Source organism: Oncorhynchus mykiss, chromosome 11, assembly GCF_057628025.1.
Source record: "Oncorhynchus mykiss isolate SJ-2025 chromosome 11, ASM5762802v1, whole genome shotgun sequence".
Classification (NCBI taxonomy): Eukaryota; Metazoa; Chordata; class Actinopteri; order Salmoniformes; family Salmonidae; genus Oncorhynchus; species Oncorhynchus mykiss.
In genome coordinates this window covers 61,510,228-61,531,638 of record NC_143032.1, presented here as the reverse complement: position 1 = coordinate 61,531,638, position 21,411 = coordinate 61,510,228, and the positions used below count along the sequence as shown (strand labels likewise).

Genomic DNA, 21,411 nt, shown 5'->3' with positions numbered 1-21,411 from the left:
TCATCACTACTTGTATGTGTGAGAGGTATTGACATGTTGAATGCACCAAGCTGTTTGTTTGAACTACTGGCACAGCTCAAACACCCATAAACAGCCCATAAGACATGCCACCAGAGGTCTCTTCACAGTCCCCAAGTCCAGAACCGACTACATACTGTAGAGACATGACTACTTGGAACTCTATTCCACATCAAGTAACATAGTTAAAAAGATGATAATACACCTTATGGAACAGCGGCGACTGAAAAGCAACACAAACATGCAGTGACAAGAAAGTATGTAAACCCTTTGGAATTACCTGGATTTCTGCATAAATTGGGCATCAAATTTGATCTGATCATCTAAGTCACAACAGACAGTGTGCTTAAACTAATAACACGCAAATTATTGTATTATTCTTGTCTATATTGAATACATCATTTAAACATTCACAGTGTGGGTTGGAAAAAGTATGTGAACCACTAGGCTAATGATTTCTCCAAAAGCTAATTGGAGTCAGGAGTCAGCTAACCTGGAGTCCAATCACTGAGACGAGATTGGAGATGGTTAGAGCTGCCCTGCCCTATTAAAAAAAAAAAAAAAAAAAAAAAAAAAAAACGTTTAGTTTGCTATTCACAAAACGTTGCCCGACGTGAACCATGCCTTGAACAAAATACATCTCAGAAGACCCAAGATTAAGAATTGTTGACTTGCATAGAGCTGGAAATGGTTACACAATTATCTCTAAAAGCCTTGATGTTCATCGGTCCACGATAAGACAAATTGTTTATAAATGGAAAGTTCAGCACTGTTGCTACTTTCCCTAGAAGTGGCCGTCCTGCAAAGATGACTGTAAGAGCACAGCGCAGAATGCTCAATGAGGTGAATAAGAATCCTAAGGTGTCAGCTAAAGACTTACAGAAATCTTTGAAGCATGTTAACATCTCAGTTGACGAGTCTACGATACGTAAAACACTAAAATACGATACTAAAAAACACAAGAATGGTGTTCATGGGGGAACACCACGGAAGAAGCCACTGCTGTCAAAAAAAATATTGCTGCGTGACTGAGGTTTGCAAAAGTGCACCTGGATGTTCCACAGCGCTACTGGACAAATATTCTGTGGACAGATGAAACTGAAGTTGAGTTCTTTGAAAGGAACACACAACACTGTGTGGAGGAATAAAAGGCACAGTACACCAACATCAAAACCTCATCCCAACTGTAAAGTATGGTGGAGGGAGCATCATGGTTTGGGGATGCCTCAGGGCCTGGACAGCTTGCTATCATCAACGGAAAAATGAATTCCTAAGTTTATCAAGACATTTTTCAGGAGAATGGTAGGCTCTGTCCGCCAATTGAAGCTCAACAGAAGTTGGGTGACGCAACAGGACAACGACCCAAAACACAGAAGTAAATCAACAACAGAAGAAAATAGGCCTTCTGGAGTGGCCCAGTCAGAGTCCTGACCTCATCCCGATTGAGATGCTGTGGCATGGCCTCGAGCAGTTCACACTAGACATCCCAAGAATATTGCTGAACTGAAACCGGTTTGAAGAGGAATGGTCCAAAAATCCTCCTGACCGTGGTGAAGGTCTGATACGCAACTACAGAAAACGTTTGGTTGAGGTTATTGTTGCCAAAGGAGGGTCAACCAGTTATTAAATCCAAGTGTTCTCATACTTTTCCCACCCTGCACTGTGATTGTTTACACGGTGTTCAATAAAGACATGAAAATGTATAATTGTTTGTGTTATTCGTTTTAAGCAGACTGTGTTTGTCTATTGTTGTGATCTAGATGAAGATCAGATCAAATTTGGTGACCAATTTATGCAGAAATCTAGGTAATTCAAAGGGTTCACATACTTTTTCTTGCCACTGTAGGGACAGACACACACACACACACACACACACACACACACACAGTGGGGCAAAAAAGTATTTAGTCAGCCACCAATTGTGCAAGTTCTCCCACTTAAAGATGAGAGGCCTGTAATTTTCATAGGTACACTCCATCTATGACAGACAAAATTAGGAAAAAATATCCAGAAAATCACATTGTATGATTTTTAATGAATTTATTTGCAAATTATGGTGGAGAAAGTATTTGGTCACCTACAAACAAGCAAGATTTCTGGCTCTCACAGACCTGTAACTTCTTCTTTAAGAGGCTCCTCTGTCCTCCACTCGTTACCTGTATTAATGGCACCTGTTTGAACTTGTTATCAGTATAAAAGACACCTGTCCACAACCTCAAACAGTCACACTCCAAACTCCACTATGGCCAAGACCAAAGAGCTGTCAAAGGACACCAGAAACAAAATTGTAGACCTGCACCAGGCTGGGAAGACTGAATCTAGGTAGAAAAATAGGTAAGCAGCTTGGTTTGAATAAATCAACTGTGGGAGCAATTATTAGGAAATGGAAGACATACAAGACCACTGATAATCTCCCTCGATCTGGGGCTCCACGCAAGATCTCACCCCGTGGGGTCAAAATGATCACAAGAACGGTGAGCAAAAATCCCAGAACCATACGGGGGGACCTAGTGAATGACCTGCAGAGAGCTGGGATCAAAGTAACAAAGCCTACCATCAGTAACACACTACGCCGCCAGGGACTCAAATCCTGCAGTGCCCGGCGTGTCCCCCTGCTTAAGCCAGTACATGTCCAGGCCCGTCTGAAGTTTGCTAGAGAGCATTTGGATGATCCAGAAGAAGATTGGGACAATGTCATATGGTCAGATGAAACCAAAATATAACTTTTTGATAACTCAACTCGTCGTGTTTGGAGGACAAAGAATGCTGAGTTGCATCCAAAGAACACCATACCTACTGTGAAGCATGGGGGTGGAAACCTCATGCTTTGGGGCTGTTTTTCTGCAAAGGGACCAGGACGACTGCTCCGTGTAAAGGAAAGAATGAATGGGGCCATGTCTCGGGAGATTTTGAGTGAAAACCTCCTTCCATCAGCAAGGGCATTGAAGATGAAACGTGGCTGGGTCTTTCAGCATGACAATGATCTCAAACACACCGCCCGGGCAACGAAGGAGTGGCTTCGTAAGAAGCATTTCAAGGTCCTGGAGTGGCCTAGCCAGTCTCCAGATCTCAACCCCATAGAAAATCTTTGGAGGGAGTTGAAAGTCCTTTGTTGCCCAGCAACAGCCCCAAAACATCACTGCTCTAGAGGAGATCTGCATGGAGGAATGGGCCAAAATGCCAGCAACAGTGTGAAAACTTTGAAGACTTACAGAAAACGTTTGACCTCTGTCATTGCCAACAAAGGGTATATAACAAAGTATTGAGAAACTTTTGTTATTGCCCAAATACTTAGTTTCCACCATAATTTGCAAATAAATATTTTTTTTCTCATTTTGTCTGTCATAGTTGAAGTGTACTTATGATGAAAATTACAGGCCTCATCTTTTTAAGTAGGAGAACTTGTACAATTGGTGGCTGACTAAATACTTTTTTGCCCCACTGTACACATTTTGTGTTGGTGAGTAGGGGCCTGAGGGCACAAACTTAATGTGTTGTGAATGTATTCTAATGTTTTTAAAATTGCATAGCTACCTTAATTTTTCTGGACCCCAGGAAGAGTATCTGCTGTCTTGGCAGCAGCTAATGGGGATCCTTAATAAATACAAATAAAGTTGTAGAAACATCTCAAGGATGATCAATGGAAATGGGATGCACCTGAGCTCAATTTCAAGTCTCATATCAAAGGGTCTGAATAGTTATGTAAATAAGGTATTTAATTTTTTTATTTTATATATATATGCAAACATTTCTAAACCTGTTTTTGTTTATTATGGTGTATTGTGTGTAGACTGAGGATTTTTATTTAATCCATTTTAGAATGAGGCTGTAACGTAACAATGTGGGATGAACATGTGGCGCAATCCTAGTAATCCAGTTTAGTGTGTTTTCCTATAAATGGATTTTCAAATGGTTTAGAAGTGAATGACTTTGATGGAAGAGGCACTGCATATATCACAATTTTAATGAATCGGTGAATGAGTCTACTCAGGAAGCCAGTATAGTTCTAAATAGGCTTGTTATTTTTCTGTGGGTGAGGTGTTTACTGGTAAACCATTCCATCCATCAAAATGGCTTGTCTGTCAAATTTTCACAACCGTATCCGTAGTGATCAATGCAACCAGGGATATAGTGCTGTAGTAAACCAACCATGGATGATTGTGATGGAGATTGATATTCAATTTGTCATAGAGGCTGTATTGCACATCAGCAGAGCTTGCTATGCTTGTTAAAATGGCCTATGCTCTCCCGTTGTCACTTAGTATGCTCTGTTTGTGTTAATGCAAGCAAATGCATTCAAACTTGCACAAATTCGCACCCACACCCTGGAGCCCTGTCTGTTCCAGCTCACTGCCCCAGATCACATTTTATTGTCTGGAAGAGGCAGGGAGAAAGCTCATTACCATGACACAGAGGGTTTTCTGCTTGTCTTTCATCGTGAAAGGTATGAAGATAAGCTTTTGAGGCGAGTGAACGCTCCTCTAACCTCTCCCCTACACATGCAGGGTGTCAGTCCTTGAGAATGGCGTAGCACTGAAACCCTTCCCAAGATAACTCTCAAGCAGTCCCAGTCAGAAAAGGGGACAGGCTGAGGTAGCCACAGCTAGACTCCGGCTATATCTAGGCCCAGGAGACTGGATCCATATGCTGCACAGACCGACAGAAACGTATACCCTCAGGCAGCCCAGTCTACGTTGCCCTGTGCTTAAGTTACTGTACTGCTGTTTCCTGACCATGGTCTCACAGCCATGAGTCACTCAGTGAACCTTTGTCTCAATTAGCTGGTGAAATGGATGATTGCATTCTATTTGTTCTTACTTTGCTTTGCCGTCTTTTTAATTGTTAAATAGTGAATCATTTAAATTTCTGAAGACATTGCGTTCCCCCTCTTATAGTTTTTGTCAGCAAAATTTAATTCAGAAACAACACAGTTCATCCAGCATAAAGTTTGGTAATTGTGTTGTCAAGAGGGCCCACAAAATATTTGTGTAATGTGCGGTCATGTAAATATTCAGAGGCACACAATACAAATGTGCTAGAATTTAGTGAAGTGAAAGTTCAGAAGCTGTGAAATTTCTGTTAGTCTTCGCAACAGCACGAACAGATTGTTGCCTTTTATTTAAATTTTTTACTGGCCCAATGCTCTTAAGCGCTAGGCTACCTGCCGCCTCCTTGCCCTCGCATTACTGCTCCAGCACATCCTGTTTTAAATGCTATGTTGGCATTTAACTTCAACTATTTGTAGTCCCCTTTGAAAACGTTTTTCTGTCTGTTAGTTCCTGACCGTGGTATCTGTTCCCAGGTATGAGAGTGTGATCGCCACGCTGTGTGAGAACCTGGACTCTCTGGATGAGCCGGAGGCGCGGGCTGCCATGATCTGGATCGTAGGAGAGTACGCGGAGAGGATTGACAACGCTGATGAGCTGCTGGAGAGCTTCCTGGAGGGCTTCCACGACGAGAGCACCCAGGTCTGACTCTCACACATGGCTTTTGTCCCAAATGGAACCCTATTCCCTGTATGGGCCCTAGTCAAACATAGTGCACTACATGGGGAATAGGGTGAAATTTGGGACACAGACAAGATTCCATTTACCTCTCACTGTCTAAACAGGAATTCACTGGAAGAGGTTGGGGGGGGGGGGGCTGCATTTAGCAGCCTATACGCAGGAAGAGTAGTCCTATACTTGACTGGCCACTCTGTTCTTTCATATGATAACTGTTTTGGCTCTCGAGAGACAGCAGCAGGTCTGTGCAAATGCTGACTGGCTGTTTATGGAACGCTGAAAGGCACTGCTTGTGAAAGAGCATTGATTTGATTTACTTCAACCTGTTTGTGATGAAGATAAAAAATAAAACTGAATAATTCTGGAGAGACACTTAAATGCCTAGTTTTTGTTTCCTTAAAATGTCAGAGTCCAGATGATAATGTAAAAAACAACACTTTAATTGGAGCACTTCAGTAACAATTGAAGTATGGAGCGGTTGGTATTCATTTACATATTTTCCTGTGTATACAGAGTAGTCTTCAGTCCAGAGTAGTCTTTGTTAGGTGTGTAAATGTTTTGTCCATAAGGCTTTTCTGTACTGTAAGGATGTTGATGTGAATAGTACTAGTGAGTTTAACCTGGTCTCATCTACTCTTGGTTCCCAGGTGCAGCTGCAGCTGCTGACAGCCATAGTGAAGCTGTTCCTCAAGAAACCCACTGAGACCCAGGAGCTGGTGCAGCAGGTGCTCAGCCTGGCCACACAGGTGAGTGCCCCGGGACACATACATACACAGTGAACAGCTTGGATCTAATTAACAAGTCTCACAACAGCACTCCTTATGCCAGGGCCTTCAGGCCATGTCAGATGTCATTCCAACCGCCCAATAGAAGAACAGAAACCAGTATGTTATGATTGTCTTGTCTTAGAATTGCTCAAATTAAGTTGGAGAGGTGGGACGTGTATTGTCCAATCTTTCAACAACTAGGGTACCCCATTCCCAGAAAGCGTGGAACACCTCCAAGTGTTATCCTATATAGACCAATAAGCCAAGCAACACAACAGGAAGAAGGGAAGGTCAAAAATAAGCAAGATTAAGAGTTTGATTGTATTCTGCTCAAAGGCATGGGGAACAACCCAGTTTAAAAGTGGACTGTGATCTAAATACTTGTAGCCTTTCATTGGTCTAGTTACTGTGGGATGTGCTTGACTAAACATGACAACGAGGGCACATGAGTTATTATATATGGGTGTTATTAGTTTCTCTGTTTTGTAGAGTGTTTTATGAGTAGTTAATCTCCCTCCACAGACTCCTCCGACTGTCTAACTTTGGAGTTTAGTTTCAACACTGCCAGGAAGCTGCCAGGAAGCTACCAGGACCAGAAATATTTAATATTTTCTACACGTTCTAGTTTTATGCCCTTGTTCCTCATGTCTTACTTCTAAGACTTTCTTATGCTGTTCCCTAGGATTGACTGACTTACAGACTGGGTGAATTATTCTAGCTCTACCCCTCAGGGAACCGAACCTAAACTGACCCTTAGATTATTTGCTTAGTATCTGACTTGACATGGGTGAGAAGAACAGACTGAGTAGCAGAGAGAAGAGTCTGAAGCAGCAGTTAGTATTTATTATGCACCACATCAGTCATCCGTCCATCTGTTGTCTGCAGGACTCTGACAACCCGGACCTGCGCGACCGTGGCTACATCTACTGGCGCCTGCTCTCCACTGACCCCGTGGCTGCCAAGGAGGTGGTACTGGCTGAGAAGCCCCTGATCTCAGAGGAGACTGACCTGATTGAGCCCACCCTGCTGGAGGAGCTCATCTGCCACATCGGCACGCTGGCTTCCGTCTACCATAAACCCCCCAGCGCCTTCGTGGAGGGCAGCCGCGGTGTGATGCACAAGAGGCTCCCCGCCCGCACTGGGTCGTGAGTCTCATACACAAGGATCACTTAGGGCCCACTTGATGTGACCCAGAGCAGTCAGAAAGATATCCTATGAGGCTGTGTTCCAAGCAGACATCAAGTGCAGCCCACTGCACAGAGCAGATTAAGTTTACTGCCATTTAATTGTTATTTTCATTAGATTTAAGATGTGCCAGTGGTGTTCCCTAAAATTACTTTAGGATCCATTTTAAGCAGGTTTGGTTTATTGAATAGAGTTCCAGATAATTTAGCTTGGCTTGGACTAGGCCTGTATGTATTTTGGCACAAAGCACTGCATTTATGAATTTAAACAAGTTAAAAAACTTCTTAAATGCCCCTTTTTATTGTGTGACTCTTAGTTCTATCTAACTCCCTCATCCCCCAGAGGAGAGAGTACGGAGAGCCCAGACGTGGGCGCTGCTGGGGGCTCTGCCCCTGAGGCTGCTCCCTCTATCATCCCCTCCCAGGGAGACCTCTTGGGCGACCTTCTCAACCTGGACATGGCACCCCCCACCACCAGTGGCCCCCCACCCCCCTCCACCGGCATGCAGATGGGGGGCATGGACCTCCTAGGTGGAGGTCTGGACAGCCTGGTAGGTATTTCACATAGTGTAGACCCCTATGCTGCTACTCCTGGTCAACCAGTGAACCCTTTCTGGGTCAAATGGTCTCTGCAAACAGTCATTGTAGCCAGAGGTTACGGTTATTATACCCCCCCCCTCTCTCTTTTTTTCCCCAAATTCTTCTCTTTTCTTTTTTTGACTGAGTGTTTTCCTCTGTTTATTTGATGCCACACCTGCAGATGGGGGATGAGTCTGAACCGGTAACTACATGGAGGGAGAGGGCATAGCTCTAGTGTCACACATCACATTGTATCATCATTAGTTAGATGTAGTAGCTCACTTTTATTTCTGTGTCTACAAGTATATACTATACGTATCATACTGTGTGCTGTATTCACCTCTTCACTATTCTTTCTCTGTGCTTCATGCATCCTGATTGTTACATGTCAATGAATACATCTGACAACCCTACATTATCCTGCCATCAGCCCCACGTTCCCCTGCGGACGGACACTCCTCGCTCTCCGTCACCTCAGCCCCCGTCTCCAGTGTACACCCACACTGACTACACCTACACTGACTACAGTCACACTGACAGCCCTCCTGACCACAGCCCTACTGAGCACAGCCCCCCTGCAGAGGTTGGTTGAGGGGCATCAGTAGAGGCTGCTAAACAGTCTAGACTAGAGTCCCCCTCTGGTACCCTGTGCTTCACTGTGACCTCTCACTGTCTTTAGCAGCAGTGTCACTGTCTATTTCCTCTTGTCTCAACATGTTTCTTTCAGGGCTCTTAAACTCTTGTAGGTCCTGTTCTTCTTGTTTGTTGTTCCAAAAGCCCTTACTTACTCTAGCTAGCTGTGTTTTTACATGCTACTCTAGACTTTTGCTCTGCTCTCTTCATGAAATGTTTGGGAGTAATATGTATTTCAATACTGAATTCTCTGTGAAACCACCTAACGGACCACTGTGCTGGCAGACAGTTGGCGTTTAGTTTCAGAGGGATGTCAGAATGACCCTGAATACATGATGCTCGTTCTGCGCTCTTCAATCTCCCTCCTTTCATCCACAGTTATAGAACACTGTTATATTGTCTCTGCTCTCAACCCCTCATCACCCCCCTCCCTCCTTCAGTCTTCCTCTAGCATCTCCCTCTCAACCTGCTGGGAATAAGGTGTAATATTCTAGTAATGTAAAACCTGAACCTCTCTCTCTCTCCCCTCAGCTTGGAGGAGATATTGGTGGCAGTCCTGCAGTAAGTCTACTTGCCTGGTTGTTTAAACATATATATACATTTTGAAGGTTGATATTTCAATGCAGTTTTTGGATGCTCATGTCTTACATGTTAAACATGATCTCTCATCCACAGATGGGGGCAGGTTTTGGGGCGGCTCCTGCTGTGATGCCAGCCTCGCTCAACGCCCCAGTGGGGGGTGGCCTAGGAGACCTGTTTGACCTGGGTGGGGTTGGCATGCCGATGGGAGCATATATTCCTCCCAAAATAGTAAGTCTCTCTCTGTACAGTATTAGTATGATAGTATATTATTGCAGTGTCAGATTAGTATGCAGAATAGGTGTTTTGTATTTATATAATGGCCTTGTCCTCTGCAACAAGCAGTTAGATGGATATAGCTGCTATATGATACTGCTGCAGTGCTGTAGAGGCGTTCTGATGGCATCCTGTGTCTTCAGGTGTGGCTCCCGGCCATGAAGGCTAAAGGTCTGGAGATTTCTGGGACCTTCGCTCGGCGTGCTGGAGTCATCCAGATGGAGCTGATCCTCACCAACAAGGCCATGAGCGTCATGACCGACTTTGCCATCCAGTTCAACAGGAACAGGTGAGAGGACCACACTGTGACTGATGTGAGCTCACATTCTGAATGACTGTCATTGAACGCATCCATCTCTGGTCTGAATGTGATTTCCTCTTGGGTGGTTTCTGGTTCTGACTTGGACTCATCTTTCTCTAGTTTTGGACTGGCCCCTGCCGGCCCTCTCCAGGTCCTCACCCCTCTCGGCCCAAACCAGACAATTGAAGTCAGCCTCCCCCTCAGCACTGTCGGGCCAGTCATGAAGATGGACCCTCTCAACAACCTGCAGGTAACCTTCCCACAACATTAGTTGTACAGGATGTTTCAGAAAACTAGGCTGTGTGAAGAGTTAATTGTTTTAAATGTCAGCTTGACATATTGTTACCACATGTGATGTCAGCTTTGGCCTTGACATACAGTTCCTTCAGAAAGTATTAACACCCCTTGACCCCTTCACACCTCTTGACTTTTTCCACATTTTGTTGTTACAGCCTGAATTTAAATGGATTACATTGAGATTGTGTCACTGGCCTACACGCAATACCCCATAATGTCAAAGTGGAGTTATGTTTTTAGTAATGTTTACAAATTAATTAAATGAAATGCTTATGTCTTGAGTCAATACAAATTCAATCATTTTGTTATGGCAAGCCACATAAGTTGCATGGACTCACTCTGTGTGCAAAGTAGTGTTTTAACATGATTTTTGAATGACTACAGTGCCTTGCGAAAGTATTCGGCCCCCTTGAACTTTGCGACTTTTTGCCACATTTCAGGCTTCAAACATAAAGATATAAAACTGTATTTTTTTGTGAAGAATCAACAACAAGTGGGACACAATCATGAAGTGGAACGACATTTATTGGATATTTCAAACTTTTTTTTAACAAATCAAAAACTGAAAAATTGGGCGTGCAAAATTATTCAGCCCCCTTAAGTTAATACTTTGTAGTGCCACCTTTTGCTGCGATTACAGCTGTAAGTCGCTTGGGGTATGTCTCTATCAGTTTTGCACATCGAGAGACTGACATTTTTTCCCATTCCTCCTTGCAAAACAGCTCGAGCTCAGTGAGGTTGGATGGAGAGCATTTGTGAACAGCAGTTTTCAGTTCTTTCCACAGATTCTCGATTGGATTCAGGTCTGGACTTTGACTTGGCCATTCTAACACCTGGATATGTTTATTTTTGAACCATTCCATTGTAGATTTTGCTTTATGTTTTGGATCATTGTCTTGTTGGAAGACAAATCTTCTCCTTGTATGAGCTGAAAGTTTAGAGGGACGGTCAGGTCTTGGTAGATTTGCAGTGGTCTGATACTCCTTCCATTTCAATATTATCGCTTGCACAGTGCTCCTTGGGATGTTTAAAGCTTGGGAAATCTTTTTGTATCCAAATCCGGCTTTAAACTTCTTCACAACAGTATCTCGGACCTGCCTGGTGTGTTCCTTGTTCTTCATGATGCTCTCTGCGCTTTTAACGGACCTCTGAGACTATCACAGTGCAGGTGTATTTATACGGAGACTTGATTACACACAGGTGGATTGTATTTATCATCATTAGTCATTTAGGTCAACATTGGATAATTCAGAGATCCTCACTGAACTTCTGGAGAGTTTGCTGCACTGAAAGTAAAGGGGCTGAATAATTTTGCACGCCCAATTTTTCAGTTTTTGATTTGTTGTTAAAGTTTGAAATATCCAAAAAATGTCGTTCCACTTCATGATTGTGTCCCACTTGTTGTTGATTCTTCACAAAAAAATACAGTTTTATATCTATGTTTGAAGCCTGAAATGTGGCAAAAGGTCGCAAAGTTCAAGGGGGCCGAATACTTTCGCAAGGCACTGTATCTCATCTCTGTACCCCACACATAAATTTATCTGTAAGGTCCCTCAGTCGAGCAGTGAAATTCAACCACAAAGACCAGGGATGTTTTCGAATGTCTCACACAAAAAAAAAAGACATTCTAAATCCTTTTGAGCATTATGAAGTTATTAATAACACTTTAAATGGTGTATCAATACACTCAGTGCCTACAAAGATACAGGTGTCCTTCCTAATTTAGTTGCTGTAGAGGAAGGAAACTGCTCAGGGATTTCACTGAGGCCAATGGTGACTTTTTAAAACAGTTATAGAGTTTAATGGCTGTGATAGGAGAACTAAGGGTGGATCAACAAAATTGTAGTTACTCCACAATACTAACCTAAATACTAACCTAAATGACAGAGTGAAAAGAAGAGAGCCTGTACAGAATACAAATATTCTCAAAACATGCATCCGGTTTGCAATAATGTATTTTTAGGATAAAACTAAATGTAATCGCGTTAAGCACAGGCAAAATCCTAGAAAACCTGGTTCAGTCTGGTTTCCAACAGACATGGGGAGATCAATTCACCTTTCAGCAGTACAATAACCTAAAACACAAGGCCAAATATACACTGGAGTTGCTTACCAAGACGACATTGAATGTTCTGGAGTGGCCTAGTTACTGGTTGGACTTAAATTGTTTTGAAAATCAATGGCAAGACTTGAAAATCGCTGTCTAGCAATGATCAACAAGCAACTTGACAGAGCTTGAAGAATTTGAAAAAGTGTGCAAATATTGTACAATCCAGGTGTGTAACACTCTTAGAGACTTACCCAGAAAGACTTACAGCTGCCAAAGCTCATTCTACTTATGTAAATGACATTTCTGTATTTAATTTTCAATAAATTAGCAAACATTTCTAAAAACATGTTTTTACTCGTCATTATGGGGTGTTGTGTAGATAGATGGGTGAGATCTATTGAATTCATGCTGCAACAAAAAAAAGTTGAATAAGTCAAGGTGTATGAATACTTTGAAGGAACTGTATGCCTTGTTAAATTATACAGTACAGCCCCCAGCTGATGTTATTCGCTTCACATTGTCTTAGCTAGGGCTGGGCAGAATATTGTATTGATGCAGGGACCGGTTTGTGTTTTTACTTTACCTTCTATACCGGTATTTGAATGTTTAGGTTTGTTAAATGTGATACGCCATGTGTAATGTCAATTTGTATAGTTTGTTACTTGAGTCATCTCTCTCAGCTCTTTCTCCCGGTGCCACTTTCCACACACACCTAGCCACGCCCCCTGTCACTCAAGGCGCGCATTTGATGTTACTCAACCACGAGACACTTGTGTTCAGTCTGCATGGTCAATGCAACAATACTGTTTTCACTTTGCTTCTTAATATAAATCCACTAGCGTTCAATAATGACACAATTAGTTTGTGTTTCTTACATCAGCAAACAGCTAATTTATTTTCTTGGCAAGTTGCCCTAAATCTTGTGACGCTTATTGTTAGCCGCTAATAAATGTACAGAGTAAGAGCAAACGTAGCTAGCTAATACTGCCTGATTAATACCAGTGATGGTGTAGACCTGAATTGGCATGTTGTTTCTGCAACAGTATCTTTTAAATCAAAGAGGAATATGCAAAGCAAGAATATGTTAGCTACATGAAGTAGCTAAGAGAGAACATGCAATGTAGCCAAAGCTTATAGGATCCCCTAGGAAACACGTGTCAACACTGTAGTTTCTACCCTGTCACAATAAATCCTCTGGCATTTTAATTCGTTGTCATCTCAAACAACACTGTATTCAAAGTACCCACTATTCTGTTCTAACTATATATTAGAATAGTCATTCCATTTCCACGATTCCAACAGTTTTGCTCTAATTCGCAAGTCAAATCCTAATTGCAACATTTGGTTAAATATAAGTCCTAGATTATTAGCCCATATCCTGCAGCCCTATGTGGCAGGGTGGAAATTCAAAATTGAGCGGTGGTGTAAAGTATTTTGAAAGTTTTTTTTTTTTTGCTTTTTTTTTTGTTGCTATCTGTACTTTACTTTACTATTATTTTTGATAACTTTTACTTCACTACATTCCTAAATAAAATACTGTACTTTTTACTCCATACATTTTTGAATGCTTAGCAGGACAGGGAAATGGTCCAATTCACGCACTTGTCAAGAGAACATCCCTGGTCATCTACTGCCTCTGATCTGGAGGATTCACTAAACACATGTTTTGTTTGTAAATTATGTCTGACTGTTGGAGTGTGCCCCTGGCTATCTGTAAAAAAATAAAATGGTGACATTACTTAAGTATATTTAAAACCAAATACTTTTAGACTTTAACTCTAGTAGTATTTTATTGGGTGACTTTTGCTTGAGTAATTTTCTATTAATTTATCTTTTACTCAAGTATGACAATTGGGTACTTTTTCCACCACTGCAATTGAGTGCAGGAAATGCAGAAATGATAAAAGTGCTGAAATTTATTTTGGTTGAATTATAAAACAGTATAAAACAATCAGAATGGAGAAAGACTCTTTGAAATCACTTAGAATGTATGTGTTGCCACCCTAGGATCACTCACTACTCATAAAGCACCCTAGGATCACTCACTACTCATAAAGCACCCTAGGGTCACTCACTACTCATAAAGCACCCTAGGGTCACTCACTACTCATAAAGCACCCTGGGGTCACTCACTACTCATAAAGCACCCTGGGATCACTCACTACTCATAAAGCACCCTAGGATCACTCACTACTCATAAAGCACCCTGGGGTCACTCACTACTCATAAAGCACCCTGGGATCACTCACTACTCATAAAGCACCCTAGGATCACTCACTACTCATAAAGCACCCTAGGATCACTCACTACTCATAAAGCACCCTAGGGTCACTCACTACTCATAAAGCACCCTAGGATCACTCACTACTCATAAAGCACCCTAGGGTCACTCACTACTCATAAAGCACCCTGGGGTCGGTCACGGCTCATAAAGCACCCTGGGGTCACTCACGGATCATACAGCACCCTGGGGTCACTCACGGATCATAAAGCACCCTGGGGTCACTCACGGATCATAAAGCACCCTGGGGTCACTCACGGCTCATAAAGCACCCTGGGGTCACTCACGGCTCATAAAGCACCCTGGGGTCACTCACGGCTCATAAAGCACCCTGGGGTCACTCACTACTCATAAAGCACCCTAGGGTCACTCACTACTCATAAAGCACCCTGGGGTCACTCACGGATCATACAGCACCCTGGGGTCACTCACGGATCATACAGCACCCTGGGGTCACTCACGGATCATAAAGCACCCTGGGGTCACTCACGGATCATAAAGCACCCTGGGGTCACTCACGGCTCATAAAGCACCCTGGGGTCACTCACGGCTCATAAAGCACCCTGGGGTCACTCACGGCTCATAAAGCACCCTGGGGTCACTCACGGCTCATAAAGCACCCTGGGGTCACTCACGGCTCATAAAGCAAATGTAGAACTTTTTAGTCAGCAACTAAAAATACCGTCAAACAGTCTTCGCGTCCATTTAAAAAAACTACTGTGATATAATACTTTGGACATATTGCCCAGCCCTAGTCTTAGCTGTGTCATGGCTTCACCTCAAACCATGTTCAAATAATGTCAGGTTATTTAAATTCCTGTGCTACAGAAACTAAGGATGAAATATGACCTAAGAAAGTCTCTGGAACTAGTTTTAGTTTTTAGTTCAGAACCATAACTGAGACGGGGCCTTTGGATAAGAGCAGTCCGACGACTTGGAGGGACGAGAGGCTGGAACGAGGGTGGAAGGATGCAACGTTGTGCATCTGGTGAGATGAGATGAGAGAGTCCAGGAGAAATGAGCGAGAGGGGGGGGGATAGTCGTTAGAGGTCACCCCACTCTGTGGTATTAGTCTACACCACGGCTCTGCTCTGTTTCCCTTGGCGCCAACACTGCTCCTCCCAGCCGGCTGTATTCCTACAGGAGGAGGAAAAGCTGTGGCCTCTGTACTGTACCTGCTGACTGTTATTTAGCCAACAGTCACGTTCTCGTATCAGCTGATGGAAATACTTTACTCATCACTGCTAAACTATTTGATCCATACAGGCCCAGGACTTGTATGATGGTACTGTAGGCTATAAAAACAAATAGTTTAGCAGCAGTGATAATAAAACGGTTTCCATTATTATCCAGTCAGTTGTGGAAGGTTCGAGAGAGACGTAGGGCGACCGAGAGATACAGAATAGCCTTACTGCAGTATAGACAACCTGTCAGGCAGAGAGGCACTCTGTCCACACAGCACCAATACTACCTTATGGATTATGCAAGAGTTTCTCCTGTCATGCCCTTCCTGCCACAGGCTTAACTGAACCTCATGGTCCTCATCACTCTTCTATAGAGCAGGCTGATCAATACGGTGACTGCTCCAGGCTCCACAAAGTTCTTAGAGACTAGACTGTGGTTTAATCCCAACTGTTCCCTATATTGTGTGGGCCCTGGTCAAAAAATAGTGTACTATAAAGGGAATAGGGTGCCATTTGGGATGCATCCTATGTGAAGCTTCAATGAAGATGTAGTCAAATGGCCTTTTATGCATCTTCTGGTCTATGGACAAATAGTTTTTTTATTTTTTATAGCATGCTTTCTTTATTCTCAAGTTGTCCGAGGAAGAACAGAATGGATAAACGTTGAGGGAGGAATAAAAGATGTTGCCTTAGCAATTGGGCCTCACAAATACAGAGAAAGGGATAGAGAGAGAGAGAGAGAGAGATCACATTGTGTAGTAGAATACAGAGTGCAGTGGATGCTATCGTGTGTGTTGTCGTCTCCACAGGACAGTAACCTCTTGTTCAATAACCCCACACATGCCCTGCAGTGTCTGTCCTTTCAGACCACTTGAAAACAGTGAGTCATAGATTGCCCTCTTCATCTCTCCGTCCTCTCCCTCCTCTCTCTCCCCCTCCCCTCTGTATGATCACTCTCACAGGTGGCTGTGAAGAACAACATTGACGTCTTCTACTTCAGCTGCCAATACCCCATCAGCATGCTGTTTGTGGAAGATGGAAAGATGGGTGAGTGTCTGAATAAACTACTCAGTGAATCAGTGCGTCACTGTTGATTTTAGAGTTTTGATTTATTAGGATCCCCATTTGCCGACGCCAATGGCGACAGCTAGTCTTACTGGGGACAGACACAAATCAAAAAATACATTACAGACAAAAGACTTTACAATTGACATGCATTCAAAAACATGAACATATTGTGTCACCTATCAATAGCCTCAAACCAGGATAAGGTCAGCCCCTGACCATTACCTCAATCTCCTAGAAGCTGTGTTTGTGTGCACACAAGTATCTTGTCATGCATTTGCTCTCAGATCACACAATCCTGACGTTGGGTCCAATTTGCCCTGTTCTTTTCCCGCTCTGGTTGATTGGTTCTGGGGGAATGTGGGGGTGTCTGTCCCCCTGTGGAGACTGCAGATGGGGGAGCAGTAGGAACACTGCTGGGAGCTAATGTTCCGGATCCTAAAAGCGCAGCAGGGACCGCACTGTTCAGCACCGCAACAAATTGTTTACCTTTCATTTGTTTTTTATTTCCATTTGCTTTCTCGTCCTCGGTCTCCCTCGTATTTTGCTTTCTTTCTTTCACTGTTTGTCAATTTTTCCCACCACCTGAACTCTTCTTTGTATCCCTCCCCAGAGCGTCAGGTGTTCCTGGCCACTTGGAAAGACATTCCTAATGACAACGAGTCTCAGTTCCAGATCAAAGACTGTCATCTCAACTCAGGTGAGACAGACAAACACGGAGGGATAAAAGGAGAGGGGAGAGGAGGAGAATGTGTACCTCTACATGCTATATGTGTTAAGACAGCTTGACATGTAACCTGGGATGTGGGCTGTGGAAACAGACTGGAGCTCTGACCGGACATGGTTCTATCTATCTATTTAATGGATACACAGTGCATTTCGAAAGTATTCAGACCCCTTGAATTTTTCCACATTTTGTTACAGCGTTTGTCTAAAATGTATTCAATTGTTTGTTTTTTTGTCCCTCATCGATCTACACTCAATACCTCATAATGACAAGGTGAAAACATGTTTTTAGAAATTTTGGCAAATTTGTTCAAAATTAAAAACTGAAATAACTTATTTACATAAGTATTCAGACCCTTTGCTATGAGACTCAATTGAGCTCCGGTGCATCCTGTTTCCATTGATCATCCTTGAGATGTTTCTACAACTTGATTGGAGTCCACCTGTGGTAAATTCAATTGATTGTACTTGATTTGGGAAGGCACACACCTGTCTATTTTAAGATCTCACAGTTGACAGTGCATGTCAGTGCAAAAACCAAGCCATGAGGTCAAAGGAATTGTCCGTAGAGCTCCGGGACAGGATTGTGTCGTGGCACAGATCTGGAGAAGAGTACCAAAAAATGTCTGCAGTATTGAAGGTCCCCAAGAACACAGTGACATCCATCATTCTTAAATGGAAGCAGTTTGAAACCATCAAGACTCTTTGTAGAGCTGGCCTTCCGTTCAACCGGAGCAAGGGTCTTGGTCAGGGAGGTGACAAAGAACCTGATGGTCACTCTGACAGAGCTCCGGCGTTCCTCTGTGAAGATGGGAGAACCTTCCAGAAGGAGACCCATCTCTGCAGTATTCATCCTGCCAAAAGGCCATGAGAAACCAGGTTCTTTGGTCTGAAGAAACCAAGATTGAACTCTTTGGCCTGAATGCCAAGCGTCACGTCTGAAAGAAACCTGGCACCATCACTACGGTGAAGCATGGTGGTGGCAGCATCATGCTTTGGGGATATTTTTCAGCAGCGGGGACATGGGAAACTTTCAGGATCGAGGGAAAGATGAAGGGAGCGAAGTACAGAGATCCTTGATGATAAATCTGCTCCAGAGAGCTCAGGACCTCAGACTGGGGCGATGGTTCACCTTCCAACAGGACAACGACCCTAAGCACTCAGCCAAGCCATGTCTCTGAATGTCCTTGAGTGGCCCAGCCAGAGCCCGCACTTGAACCCGATCGAACATCTCTGGAGAGACCTGAAAATAGCTATGCCATCCAACCTGACCGAACTTGAGAAGATCTGCAAAGAAGAATGGGACAAACTCCCCAAATACAGGTGTGTCAAGCTTGTAGCGTCATACCCAAGAAGACCTTAGGTTAATCGCTGCCAAAGGTGCTTCAACAAAGTATTGAGTAGAGTCTGAATACTTATGTAAATGTGATATTTCAGTTTTTTTATTTGTAATATATTTGCTACAATTTCTACACCTGTTTTTTGCTTTGTCATTGTGTGTGTAGATTGAGGGGGGAAAAACAATTCAATCCATTTTAGAATAAGGCTGTAACGTAACAAAGTAGAAAAAGTCTAGAGGTCTGAATACTTCCTCAATGCACTTTATTTCGTTAGGTAACCTGCTCACCTTATTTACATGTGATAATTAGATTTTACACAAGCATGAAAACGGTTGGGTCTGAGCTAAATGACTAATGCCAGCTTATAGTATATTTTCCTTAATAGATTTAATTTCCTGTAGATTGAAAATTGATGGTTTAGACCTTCCTGTAGTGTGACAGAGAGACAAGGGCAAGTTAATTAAGGAGTATATCTTTGCTATGCAAGGTAGTTTAAACAGAGTGACTGTAATTGAAAATTAAGAGTTTAGCTTTTGAATGAAAAAGCTAGAGCTTAGTTAGACTATGGCAGAGTTTTATCAGTGCTCTGCAGATGAATAAAGCCACAGACATGAAAAGAGACTTGTGTTTCAGAAAGCTCCATTTCGCTGAATTCTTTCTATGCCTGTTATACACTATATATACAAAAGTATGTGGACACCCCTTGAGAGTGGATTTGGCCGTTTCAGCCACACCCGTTGCTGACGGGTGTAAAATCAAGCACACAGCCATGCAATCTCCATAGACAAACATTGGCAGTAGAATGGCCTTACTGAAGAGCTCAGGGATGCCACCTTTCCAACAAGTCAGTTTTTTGTGGTTCGGGCTAGGCCCCTTAGTTCCAGTGAGGGGAGATCTTAACGCTACAGCATACAATGACATACTAGACTATTCTGTGCTTCCAACTTTGTGGCAACTGTTTGGGGAAGGCCCTTTCCTATTTCAGCATGACAATGCCCCTGTGGAAAAGAAACGCGAGGTCAATACAGAAATGGTTTGTCAAGATCGGTGTGGAAGAACTTGACTGGCCTGCACAGAGCTGGTTCCATTATGGTTCTGATTGCAATGCTGTCCCCAAACCCCTTCACATTTTAAAGTTGAACAGTAAAATAGCTGAAGGTCCAGGCCTCTGCATGGAGGCCTATTAGATAGCCATCATATTGCTTCATTCTGATTCCCTCAGTTATAGTAGATTGTTTTAAATACAGGAGCTGGCGCACGCCCAGAATAATAGTTTGTGTGGAGGTGCTGACTGACGGCAAATAAACTATCAACATAATGTTGCACACTCCATGTATTGTCTCCCAGAAATGTAATGGGTATTTACCGTTTCGGCATCACTGTGCTTTCCTCAGGTTAATGTCATGAATACTTGAACCAGGTTATGTATGCACAGTGCAATTAGTGTAACCAATGACAGTAGTAAGAGGTGTGTCATAATGATTAAGTTAATTCAAATGAATTAGTGAAACTGTTCAAAAAATAGTATATGGCGTATTAAATAAATATATTATGCTATTATCATATAGACACATAATGGAATATAGTACATCCTATTAGCGTCAACCTACATTATTGTTTCATTAAATTTCACGATTTTGTATTTCATTTTTGTTACATGTAATCTTTTGGTTCAACCTTGATATATAATGTACATCATCAACAGGGGGAACATATTAGGTGTACGCTAAGAAGCTGTACAAATAATTGTTCAATTTACAAGACTTGTTTATATGAAGGGTCTGAGATCAAAGTCAGTATTCAGACCACTAGGGGTCAATGTTTTTGGATAGGATATCCAGTAAGCCTCCCTTTTGAGGTAGTAGGATCTCGATGTTACCTCCTCTCCTTGGTAGAGCAACATACTCAATGCCTGTGTATTTGAGGGAGGAGATTGGATGGTTAGCTTCAACAAAGTGAGCTGCTACTGGATAGTCAATGTTCTTACACCTGATTGAGCAGCGGTGTTCAGCTATGCATTGTTTTAATTGTCTTTTTGTTTGTCCTACATAGGCTTTTCCACATTTCCAGGTGATGAGGTAGATTACTCCATTGGTCTTGCATGAGATGATACTCCTAAAGGGGATCTTTCGACCTGTATGTGGGTGTCTGAAGAAAGATGTTTTTATGGTGCTATTGCACTGTGTGCATGAGCCACATTTGTAGTTCCCATTTGGGATAGGTGTCAAGAGTGTCTGAGTGGGCTCAGGGGGCATGTCAGATCTCACCAAACTCTCCTATATTGCGACCTGTTGATGATGTACATTATATATTAAGGTTGAACCAAGGGATTACATGTAACAAAAATGAAATACGAAATTATTATGTGAAATTCAATGAAACAACAATGTATGTTGATGTACAATATTCCATTGTTTCTATATGGTAACAATAGCATAATATATCTCATATGCTATACACTATTTTTTTTTTTAAAGTTTCACTAATTCATTTTAATTGAATCATTATGACACACCCCTCACTACTGTCATTGGTTACACTAATTGCACTGTGTGCATACAACCTGGTTCAAGTATTCATGACATTACCCTGAGGAAGGCACAGTGATGCCAAAACGTTGGTAAATA

The 21,411-nt window shown here is 42.6% G+C and overlaps 1 protein-coding gene across 8 annotated transcripts in view; it reads left to right on the top strand.

The window, feature by feature from the left end:
- LOC110536093 (adaptor related protein complex 1 subunit beta 1) overlaps positions 1 to 21,411 on the top strand; it is a 44,442-nt gene that overhangs the window by 8,415 nt on the left and 14,616 nt on the right. For 3 of the 8 annotated variants that reach the window (XM_090190784.1, XM_090190785.1, XM_090190783.1), the window contains exons 11-22: positions 5,321 to 5,486; positions 6,170 to 6,268; positions 7,175 to 7,434; positions 7,817 to 8,024; positions 8,234 to 8,254; positions 8,483 to 8,635; positions 9,217 to 9,246; positions 9,361 to 9,495; positions 9,684 to 9,829; positions 9,962 to 10,091; positions 16,616 to 16,700; positions 17,332 to 17,418. In XM_090190784.1, the coding sequence (XP_090046910.1) occupies positions 5,321 to 5,486; positions 6,170 to 6,268; positions 7,175 to 7,434; positions 7,817 to 8,024; positions 8,234 to 8,254; positions 8,483 to 8,635; positions 9,217 to 9,246; positions 9,361 to 9,495; positions 9,684 to 9,829; positions 9,962 to 10,091; positions 16,616 to 16,700; positions 17,332 to 17,418 (1,520 nt within the window). The remainder of the gene's footprint in view (positions 1 to 5,320; positions 5,487 to 6,169; positions 6,269 to 7,174; positions 7,435 to 7,816; positions 8,025 to 8,233; positions 8,255 to 8,482; positions 8,636 to 9,216; positions 9,247 to 9,360; positions 9,496 to 9,683; positions 9,830 to 9,961; positions 10,092 to 16,615; positions 16,701 to 17,331; positions 17,419 to 21,411) is intronic. The other 5 variants (XM_090190787.1, XM_090190788.1, XM_021621642.3 and 2 more) reach the window with 2 other exon arrangements.